Below are 12,131 nucleotides of genomic sequence, written 5' to 3' on the forward strand. Positions count from 1 at the left end.
ATTATTAATAATTGTCTTTCGACCAAATCATTATCATCCTTTGAGAATCTTTTGCTTTTTTCGTATAGAGCTTTCAATGTAGCAGAGAAATCTGATAAGTCGTTGAATAAGCATATAAAAGAAAATCTTTCTAATTTTGAAGTACCTCAAATACGAACTGGTTCTAAGAAACGTACAAATTTATCATTAGCTAAGAAAGTAGAAGCAAAAGTAGCCGATTTTGATATCAGAGGAGCTGTTAAATTATTGTCCTCGGATGACTCATTAGCTTCATTCAACGAAGATGTTGCTGAAGAACTTAAAAAAAAACATCCTTCACCATCTCGCGAACTTTTTTTCCCAGACCCTTTCAAACCAGGAGACATTAGTTTAATAGTCAATGAGCAAAACGTTCGAGAAGCTATCAATTCATTTCCTGCCGGTTCTTCACCAGGTTTAGATGGCATGAGACCACAATACTTGAAAGATATCATATCTTTGTCAGCGGGTGAAGCATAACAAAAAAGATGGAGGAATTAGACCGATCGCTATCGGAAACTGTTTGCGAAGATTGACCTCAAAGCTAGCCTGTTTTCAAAGTCGAAATATTGTAAATTCGTATTTATCTCCACACCAACTTGGAGTTGCAACTAAACTAGGATGCGAAGCAGCAATTCATACCACACGAACCTTTGTTAATAACGATCAAAACCGTGGCAAAGTTCTTCTTAAATTAGATTTCAAAAATGCCTTTAACTCAGTCGAACGGGATTGTATTCTGAAAGAAGTCCAATGTCATACCCCACTTCTGTACCCTTATCTTTATCAATGCTATAGAAATCCTTCAACTTTATTTTTCGGTAATCATTTAATTTCTTCTTCTGTTGGAGCTCAGCAAGGAGATCCCTGCGGTCCCATGATTTTTAGTCTTGCCATTCAACCAATTATTTTATCTTTGGATTCTCAAATGAATATATGGTATTTAGATGATGGAACCTTAGCGGATTACCCAGAAGTAGTTTTATCCGACTTTAAGAAAGTTATAAATTTATCTCAGGAAATTGGCCTTGAATTAAACTTTAACAAATGCGAGATCTTTTGCTGTTCTGGAGACACAGATTTAAAAGTCATAAAGGAATTTCAAAATTTAGCACCAGGCATTAAAATCTGTGACCGAGAAAGTTTATCTCTTTTAGGCTCACCAATCTTTGACCAAGGTTTCAAAAACACCGTCGAAAAAACTATAATTACAGTTGAAAATCTTTTAAACAAAGCTGAACTCCTTAACAGACACGTGGCTTATACTTTAATCAAAAACTGTCTTTTCATACCAAAATTTAATTTTTTATTAAGAACAACTCCATTTTGGAAATTTTCTAATTATGTTAATTCAATTGATTCTTCTTTAAAGTCTTGTTTAGAAAGAATACTTAATTTACGTTTAACTGATTTACAATGGCGTCAGTCCACTTTACCGATTAGATTTGGTGGTCTGGGAATTCGTCGCATTTCCGATATTTGCCTCCCTGCTTTCCTATCTTCAATTAATGGGGTTAAAAAGCTTGTTTCTTTATTACTAAACTCAAAGGATAATGAGCTTAATATTCACCATTATGATGAAGCTTTAGCAGCCTGGGGTGTAGCAAATGAGAACGAAATACCAACAATTCCACAATTTCAGAAGAATTGGGATAATATTAATATCAAAGGAATAATTGCCAATGACTTAATCTTTAATTCACCTAGAGACTTGGCTCGTTTTAAAGCTTTGCAATGCAGAGAATCAGGATCTTGGTTACATGCAATACCTTCTCCTAATATTGGTACTCTTTTAGATAACACTTCCTTCCAAGTTTGTATTGGTTTAAGATTGGGTTGTAATCTTTGTACACCTCATATTTGCAAATGCAATGCGAAAGTTGACGAAATTGGCACCCACGGTCTAAGTTGTTTCAAAAGCAGTGGTAGATTTTCAAGACACACTGAAATTAATTCCATTATCAATCGGTCTTTAACTTCAATTCATGTGAATTCAACTTTAGAACCAAACGGACTGTCTCGGGATGACGGAAAACGCCCAGATGGGATGACTTTAGTACCGTGGATTAAAGGTCAACCTTTGGTTTGGGACGTTACTGTTGTAGATACACTTGCAGACAGTTACGTATTGAAATCATCTGAAGTCTCAGGTTTTGCCGCTGAAATGGCTTGCAAACGCAAACATAGCAAATATAGTTCAATCATTTCGTCAAACTACGTGTTTAAAGGTTTAGCATTTGAAACCTTAGGCCCTTGGTGCAAAGAAGCCATCGATTTCATTAATGTCATCGGAAACCGACTTATCGCGGAATCAGGCGATTCAAAATCAAAGAAATTCCTTTTCGAGAGGATTTCCCTTGCCATTCAACGTGGAAACGCTGCAAGCATTCGGGGCACTTTTCCAGATTCCGCAATATTATCGGAAATTTTTGTATTATAAAACAAAAATGTTTATGTAATTATGTTATAATATAAAATCTCCTATCCCACCTCCACCCGGCGGCACGGCAATTTTGCCGGAGTACATACACTATTACGGATAATACTATCAAGTAATAGTGCAGTGCTTATCAACATAATTACCGGCGTCTCGCCTCCGCATTTTGACTTTTTTGTGTTTTATGTTCTGTGTCAATGTTAAGGAATTTCCTCACGATGTGACATGAGTATAATAATATACCTTTTTGAATTTCAACCACCAATGTGTTCTCTAAGTCCAAAATTTTTAAATTTTTAAAAAGAGATTGGGGTACTATTCCTGTTGCTGAAATTATAAATGGTAAAATCGAAATTTTTTCTAAACACCAAAGATTTCTCATAGCAACGGAGAGTTCTAAATATTTATTAATTTTTGTATTATATGTCTGTGTTATATTGTGTGAATTTGGAACAGCTATATCTAAAAGATATGCTTGCTTTTGTTGTTTATTTAAAATAATAATGTCTGGTCTGTTATGCTGAATGTGAATGTCAGTTAAAACTGTCCGATCAAAATATAATTTGTAATTGTCATTTTCTAAACAACTTTCTGGTTTATAAATGTAATGTGGTTGTGTATCCTTTAATAAATTGAATTTAACTGCTAAATTCATGTGTATAATTTTTGCGAATATATCATGACGTTTTTTATATTCGCTTTGAGCCAAAACGGTGCAAGAAGAAATGATATGTTCAATGGTTTCCCCTTCAGTTCCGCAAATCCTACATTTATCAATGATCGATTGTAAACCGCATATGTGTTTTTTATAATTTCTTGTATTTATAACACGATCTTGTATTGCAAATATAAAACCCTCAGTCTCAGGATGAATATTTGATTTTTTAAGCCATGCATGAGAAGCTTGAATATTAATTTCTGGCTGTTCTAGCTCTTTAAAATATCTCCCATGTAAAGACTTTTGTTTTATATTTGCTATAGTGTCAGGTATATTTGGCTCAACAATATCTGAAATTATATTATCACTTAAATTTAAAGGTGTGTAGCCTTTATCCGCTGAAACCAAAGCATTAAAAAAAGTGTTATCACGAGCTCTATTAAGAAAATAATTTTTTAGTGAAGCAATTTGATTATGTTGTAGAATTTCTAGATTTGAAAAACCCCTGCCACCATTTTCGCGTGGTAAATTAAATCTTTCAATAGCAGATTTGGGGTGATGTTTACAAAATTTTGTAAAGAGAACTCTAGTTTGAATATTTATATTCTGTAAATTAGTTTTGGACCATTTTATAATACCAAAAGAATAGGTCAACAATGGAACAGCATATGTACGAGTATTAACTGCTTTAATTAAATTATTACCGTTTAATTTTGATTTTAAAATAGATTTAATTCTTAAATAAAATTGTTTTTCTAAATTTTCTTTTATAATTGAATGTTGAATATGATTTGATTGATTAATACCTAAATATTTATAAAATTCTCCTTTATTTAAATTTTTAATGATTTCTCCTTCTTTAGTTATATATTCTAAATTTTCGTAATGACCGCGACATATTGATTGCGTTTTACACTTATCAATACCAAAACTCATGCTAATATCATTTGAGAAATTTTCAGTTATTGTTAATAAAGATAAAATGTGATTCTTTTTAGATGCATAAAGTTTTATGTCATCCATATAAAGAAGGTGATTTAATTTTGATAGTGTGGTATTATTATGTCTAATATTAAAACCGTATCCAGTGCTATTTAATAGATTTGTCAAAGGATTAATGGCTAGACAAAACCATAAAGGACTTAAAGAATCTCCTTGATAAATTCCCCGTTTAATTTGAATAGGCTCGGATTTTAATTTAGTATTGTTTATTGATAAATTTAAAGTAGTTCTCCAAAATGTCATTACATGTGATAAAAAGTTAATCAAATCCAAATTAATTTTATAAATTTTAAGAATTTTAATTAACCATGAATGTGGTACTGAATCATAGGCTTTTTTGTAGTCTATGAATGCGGTATAAATATTTCTATTATTTTTTCTAGCTTGTTCCATTATTACCGTAATATTATTAAAAACTGAAAACCCAAACATAATAAATTGAAAGCAGATAAATATAATTGAATTAAGTTTCACACGAATAAAAATGAACTCTAGTTTAGGATGTTTTATAAACACCGTTCACGTTGTTTTGGCATAATGGGAGGCTACGATTTATTTTTTTAACGTTGGACACACTGTTTGATTTCCGTCACTAAAGTGCCTGACATGCGAACCTATCAAAATGAACATAGGTAACATGTTGTTGAATTTCCGGTGATGTCTGAGTATTCTTCTATTGCAAGCTAGTAAAACTGACAACAATGCATTAAATATTGACGCTATTTATAACCTGAAACAACGTGAATGCATTTTACTTAATTCATTATAAATGTATATTTTAGGCGGCTATGGACAGCTGATTTTAGTTTGGCAACCCTGGTTAAAGACCCACATTTAGTGTTTTGTTTTGCTATGGTTGCCGACCATGTTGTCCAGTCTGAAAATATGCTATAACAATTAATTTGTATTTTCCGTGGAATTTATCAACAATAAACAATTTTTGAGCAAAAGCGTATCATTTTAAGGTTAAACGCTCGAGCTTGGGTTATTACTGTCATCTGTCAACGAGTAGAACTTTTCGGGTGAGAAAGCTAAAAGTGAATTCATACACCCATTGCCTCCTAGATGCACATTTATAATGTATAGAGTATAGCTAAGCATCCGCTCCTAATAGTTGCTAGAGAACATTTTGACTTGCTTCATCTTTTTCGCTATTACCAGTCCTCTTACAAGATGGTGCAAGTGAAGTTAAAGAACCATTTTAATCATTATTGAAAACTGCATCAAAATATGTTCTGTGGTTTTGTAATTATAAGCGAACAAGAGATGCATATGTGGAAATCAATTTTGCCAAATTTTTGTATTTAATAATATTTGGCATATTGATTATATTTAAAATAGCATAATGACAATTCTGAGGCAGTTATTATAGAGAATATCAAAGCAAATTAGTTGAACTTAACGTTCAATGATTTTTTACATCTACTAATAGTCTAAGATATAAAATACAGTTTTATGGTACCTACCTATTTATTAATATTGTATAATTTGAAAATATATTTCTGATAGTTCACAAATTTACTAGACACAACTGTTGTTAATTTTAATTGATACTACGATAACACTGAAAAGGTAAATATAATTTTAAAGCTCAAATCAATTTTGTACTCGTAATATTTTCGAAACAATATATTTCAAGATTAATGTGATTCCATTAGTGTCTTACCTTGTATGTAGTTGTATAATTAATTTTAATTATGTAATTATAGCTTCACTAAGTCAAATTAATGGTAAATAATGACCATCCTTCAGTTTACTTGCCATCTATTATTAATAATTGGATAATTTGTATTGTCAATTTTTAAACAAGTTGCAAATTAAGAAATAATAAAGACAAACAAATTTTGCAAATCTATCTACTTCAAACGGCAAAAAACTACAATTCCTATACAAAAAGCACACATTTTGTATTAAGGTGTCGTTATTTCAAGGTTCAAACTCTGTGATACCCAATGTTTGTCAACGCAGACTTAATAGTATATTATGTCATTAAAAGTACAAGTGAGTCTTTTTGTGTCAAGCCCAGAAATCGGCAACTGGGCGAAGCACAAAAAGACCTTCTACTCTGAATGATGTATACTATTTTATCTTCAAGCGAATCACAGAAAAAAAAATTGGACTTGCTCATTCATTTTCTTTTGCTTCAGTTACAGTAAAATGACAATTTTCAAACTGAAAATTTTCAAATTTATGATTAGTATTTGAAGGTTCAATAATATTAGTAAAGTCTACTAAAGTTTAAAGTTTACTTTTTAACATTGAACGGCCATCTTGCTATTTTTGATTTTGACAGCTGTCAGCACATGGGCGACTCGTGTCACACCACAGTGGCCCCGTTTAAATATTGGGTAATAATTTCGTTATTTAGCTTTTTTAGAAGCTTTTTTTTTAATACGGATAATTTAATCATTAAATATTTCGTGTACCTTACACTTGACTCGATCGAGCCGGCTGTGAACATTTCAACAAGGGTATCCGGTGTACCCTTGACCACGGATGAAGATTAAATAAAAAATTTAATGTGGATAATTGTGAAGTGTGAAATAGCAGAAATCGAATTGTGCACGGTTTGTGAGTAAGTATTCACACAAAATAAGATAAAACCGATTATTATCGGAACGGATTTAATGGACTACATCTCAGTGTGCGATTTGGTGAGGACGCGTAACAAAAATGATCCATGATGAAGAGAATCGTAACTGGTGACGAAGCGACGAGCAGAAAACATCTTGGAAAAAGTAGAATAAGTTAAAATAATTGTTAAGTATTTCAAAAGAAGCCCAGTACTTTAGAAAGATCTTGTTGAGTATTTATGTCATAGAATTAAAAAGGGATCATACTCGTACATAATGAACTACTTCCACATAACTGAATGATTGATTCAAAAAGTACTGTTCTCTGTTGGACCAACCTGAGGTGGTACTCGATGGAAACGGTTCAGAATTAGTAAAGAGGAGAGGCGCTATGTTTTATCAAGGCAATTATTTAATTATTGATTGAACACCTTCTATTTGTTTATATCGGTTTAAAATTTACCTAGGTAAAGAAAATTAAACTTCTGAGAGACTGTAAAAGTTATTGACAGGTTCTTCGAAAAGAAACCAAAAAAGTTCTTTCAGAAAAGAAATCTCAAGATGTTTCAAAGATGGCAAGAAGTGATTGAAAAAATTGAAAATTGACCAGCAGTTCTTCTTGATTAGAAGATTTTCCTAAAAATCCCTAAGAGCTTGTCGAACAATATTAATCTGCAATTACCCTATTACCTGATGCGTCATTTTAGAAATTATTTTCCAAGCACAACTAGACATAAACAGACTATTTAGGTATTTCCTTACCTGACAGAGTTGGAAATCAATATGTACTTATAAAATGAAAAGTTTATTAGTTCCAAAAATGTTTGTATTATTTTGTATCGATTTAAAAACAATCCATCATAATTTTTAATTTAAAAAATAATTTTTGCATCTGTGGAATTATGAACCTAGGTGTATTCCACTAGGTGGTCGCGGTAAACAGTCAATAGCATGTGCATAATTAAGTCTGGTTTCTTTTGCTTATCCGTTTGATATTAGTCATTATAATCTAATTATAGGCATCAGCGAGTTGTTTGGATGAAATATTTATAAGATGGAAATGTTTCAGAATAGAGGGTGCTGACGACAACCTTGACAACCTTGTTATAAAGATATGGAATATACCTATGCATTTTTTATTTTATCTTTTTGCTATCGTATCTACCTGAAAGTATGTATCCTTAAATAGAAAGCAAGAAAAAAACTACTACAAAATCCTTAACAAATACTTTGCACGCTGACCAATTATATCTTTATGTACCCCTTAGTCATAATTGAAGAAAATAACTGATCATCTAAATAACAAAATGAAAAAAGTACTATCTACTAACAGGTGACTATTATTTCACTTGGAGTTGGCTTTGAACGAGTTTTTATTTTTTCGGTTACCACACGCAAGAACGAACGACAAATGTCAGTCAGTACAATTGAAACATAACCTATAAATTTTGCGCGGCATCAGCATAACATGAAACATATTTAATGTATTTCAATAATTCTTTTGAAATGTCAGTGTCTAAGGTGCAACGGAAAACAAACAATGATCCATAGCCAACCCTAAGTGAAAATTTTAATAGTCACCCCTTATAAGTAAATACCCACGCTATAACTTAGCTATTGATGAACCAAATAAAAAAATTATACTGGAAACGAAATGGCTCTAAAAACACTACAAACCTGAGTGTGCATATAATTTTTATACCATCTACCCATAGCAATGGACAACTTTTATTTCTCAAATGGTAACCTACATTTTTTTTATTGATTCTGTTAGAGTTTTTTTTTCTGATTGTAATGGCATAAAAAAACTATACCCTTTGATAACAAAATTTCCGAGAAAAAAAGGAAAATATGTTACATCAAAATTAGGTTTATCCTTATTTCATAAACTAAAATTTTGTTGGTAGTGTGCTAGAGTTCACTTAAATGTCAATTTTACGCACGTTTCATGTTTCAAATTTTATGTATTTAATTATTATTAAAAAAATCATTGAATAATGGAGGTCGGTTAACTTGATTTTTTCATTAATATGATAATAAGACAATAAATCTAATTTTGATGCAACATATTTTCCTTTTCTTCCCGGAAATTTTGTTATCAAAGGGTGTAGTTTTTTAATGCCATTACAATCAGAAAAAAAACTCTAACAAAATCAATAATAGTATATTATGTTATGAGGAGCAAAAATGAAGTTTTATGTGCTGCGGCTGGTAGATTGGCTGCCGAACGCAGTGAGGCAGACAAACCAGCTAAAGCACATAAAACCATTTTTACTCCGAATAACATATACTATTTTTTCTTCAAAGCTTCATAACAAATTATTTAAGACATGTTAAGAAATCAGGTAGGAATGTCAAATGATTTAGCTAGTTTACTTTACAGCCGCTCATCAGCGGAGATAATAACTTCACGGACGCTGGTCAGCTCGTTAGATGCCATGACAATGAAGTGACACTTTAGCATTATAAATGCAGCAGTGCAATGTCATATTTTACGGACGTTTGAAGAAAAAAAAAAAATTATAGGTTACCATTTGAAAAATAAAAGTTGCCCATTGCCTATAAATGGGTAGATGGGATAAAAATTATATGCTTACTCAGGTTTGTAATGTTTTTAGAGCCATTTGGTTTGCTGTATAACTTTTTTCATTTGGGTCATCAATAGCAAAGTTATAACGTGGGTCGTTTTTTGTAAGACAGTATAATAAACTGTTCAGACACTTTTTGGCAGTGGGTTACCAAAGAATTTTTTTTTAATATTCTGCTAGAGACTCATCGTGAAAAAATACTACTTAATACACTTGTTGCATAAATTACTGTCTTCTAAAATACATTTTTCAATGACTTCTCGCTTCTTTGACTTTTTCCGTTTATTAACAGCAAGTAGTCAACAGTGACCTAGTTCCACCCTCTATTAGTTACGTCGTTAAATTAATTACCAATGCACCATATTTTTTAGTAATCAAAAACCAAACTTGATAGTGAAAGTTGCAAACAGCGTCGTCTCATAATCAACACGTTATTCTTGCAGGAAGCTGGTTTCTTTGTGCGATCGAGTCAACTCATTGTTACCGGAAAGGTCAAAACTGATTTTGCTAATCCCAATCAAAATCAACTCGTTTTGTATATCTCAAACTGACAATTAGATTCAACGCTGACTGACAGTTGACAACCGGTCGAAGAGAAAAAAATTACCTGAATCTGCTTTCCCTGATAAGTGATCTCGATCCTCCACTCGCCCGCCTCATCCGGCTTGAAGGTAGCACTGTTGGTACCGTCGATCGTCTTGAGGGGGCAGTTGAGAGGCCTCCCGGTGGGGCTGTACGCCGTCACCAAGATGTCCTCTCGTCTGGGAGCACCTGCACTTACACGTTTTAAAACTGGAAGCAACACACGAAACCTCCCAACCTGTGGCATTGACGAGAACTTGAACGAGGGATCCCAACGCGCACGGCGCCATCCCCGGCGGGGCGACTTCCACCAGCTGGGGCAACACCCGGAAATAATGTCCGCTGACGACTTCCTGTCCTTCGTACTTGACGACGATCTCGTGCATGCCAACCTTCTGCGGCACGAAGACGCCTCTGCCTTGCTTGAGGTTCTTCACCGAGTAGTATTTGTTGTCTGGGCCGCGAACCTCCACCGAGACGTACGAGTGGGAGAGCGACGAGTCCAAAAGGTTGACTTGGAAGTGCGTCTGGAAGCAATATGTTAGACGTCAGTGCAGAACTGGCTCACTTGCACTGCAACTTTCTTGATTATTATAAAACAGAAAAGTGTGTCAAGACAATTTTAGCATTGCGTAATGCAATCGACTGCGATTTTCGGTACTCACGGGCTCTCCTACCCTCCCGGAGGTGGAGTTGAGGGTGACGTTGATTAGGTCGTGCAGCGGCGGCCGTTCGGGGACCCACTGGAAGTGGGCCGCGTACGCCATCACTCCCAAGTGCTCGACGTGGACGTCTGCCATGTCCTTGGCTGACAGTATTGGTTGCACACCTGACTCATAACAATTAAATTAATTATTTCGTGTACGCTTCAACGATAATCGAAGTGAGAAACGCACTCGGACAACGACTGCAAGGATAACGCTGCGGTTTAACAACTGTGGACGGCTTTTGTTTACGTTTTTACGACAGCCGGCGAAAGGAACATGAACTTTATTAATGGCACAGTTCTCACCTAATCTCTTGCCGGCTTCGATGGCTTGGTAAAGGTTAGATTCCCAGTACTGGGACTCAGTTCGCAGTTTTTCTGGAACGGGGGCGGAACCTCCCAAGGAACGGATCACCTCGCTGACCACCCTCCCGTCGTTCCAGTCGCTCTAAAAAAATCACCAGAATTAACTACCCCAATTAAAAGTAATATCTAATGTTCAAGATTTATGCAAATTTTCGAATTCTTTAGATTGCTTGGGCTATGCAGAAGGTTTAGCAGTTTTTAGAATTTTTGTTTCCATCTAAACTCAGAAACTAATGGATCGATTTTCTTAAAACAAAATTTATTAGAAAGATAAGATTCCTGATCACGTTCTGCAATGTGCCTCATCACAATAGGACATGGTAGTATAATGAGTTCGCCTCGCTTATTTCTGTTTCGTCGATTTTAATTTAAGAGGCGTGTGGCTGTGCTACGTTATCTCCTGTCTTAGATTTTTTTACATGGCAATTCTAAACGTCACAAGTTAAATTTTAATTTAATTAATATAAATATCAATATAAATTTATATCAGAATATTTTTCTATTTAATTTTGATATTAAAACCACTGCCTAACAGTAATATTTTGTAAAACATAACAGCATTCGGTACACTAGCTTAGCAATGGGTCTAAGAGAGAGCCCTGGGATAAAATAGGTAATGGTGAGTTGGTGTTTTTAAAGATCGAAACATGGTGAGTAATTAGAAAATAATATGCTGAAGTGTGGTTGTGTTGTCGTGGAATCTACAACAAGTGAAAGGTTTTTTCTTTAGGGGTTATTTGAAGAAGTTGCGTAAGAATCTGTAACTGTTTAATTTTTTATATTATAAGACATATTAAGACAAAATGTTAAATATCGTAATGAAAAATTAAGTTCTTTAGGACCGAAGGCACCTGTCAGGATATTGCGTATGAAGAAGTACGTGTTATGCATTAAGAACAACATGAATTTGCATTGAATTAAGACTGAAACAATGTGATGAAGCGAACTTTACTATTATTTGTCATTAAGGCAGTTGTCGCGTGAAACCACTTATTTAGGAATTGTTAAAGAATGACTTGTGGTAGTTGTGGTGTAATTACTACTTGAAATGTTAACACGAGCTTCTTTACTTACATAAAAGGAAGTTGTCGGGTTTTTAAAAACTGTCAAGCAAAATTCAAATATTTGATTTTTAAATATCTGTATGGAACAATTGTTTTGTTAAATTCTCAGGTAAAATCTTCTTGTTCGTACAATGTAT

The 12,131-nt window shown here is 33.6% G+C and overlaps 1 protein-coding gene across 3 annotated transcripts in view; it reads right to left on the bottom strand.

Moving 5' to 3' along the window:
- The window catches only part of jbug (filamin-type immunoglobulin domains fbug), a 62,232-nt gene that overhangs the window by 22,395 nt on the left and 27,706 nt on the right, over positions 1 to 12,131 (bottom strand). For all 3 annotated transcript variants that reach the window (XM_069048995.1, XM_069048993.1, XM_069048996.1), the window contains exons 4-7: positions 10,871 to 11,012; positions 10,524 to 10,687; positions 10,097 to 10,385; positions 9,884 to 10,047 (exon numbers count right to left, since the gene is read on the bottom strand). In XM_069048995.1, coding sequence (XP_068905096.1) covers positions 9,884 to 10,047; positions 10,097 to 10,385; positions 10,524 to 10,687; positions 10,871 to 11,012 — 759 coding nt within the window. The remainder of the gene's footprint in view (positions 1 to 9,883; positions 10,048 to 10,096; positions 10,386 to 10,523; positions 10,688 to 10,870; positions 11,013 to 12,131) is intronic.

This window comes from Tenebrio molitor, chromosome 5, assembly GCF_963966145.1.
Source record: "Tenebrio molitor chromosome 5, icTenMoli1.1, whole genome shotgun sequence".
NCBI lineage: Eukaryota > Metazoa > Arthropoda > Insecta > Coleoptera > Tenebrionidae > Tenebrio > Tenebrio molitor.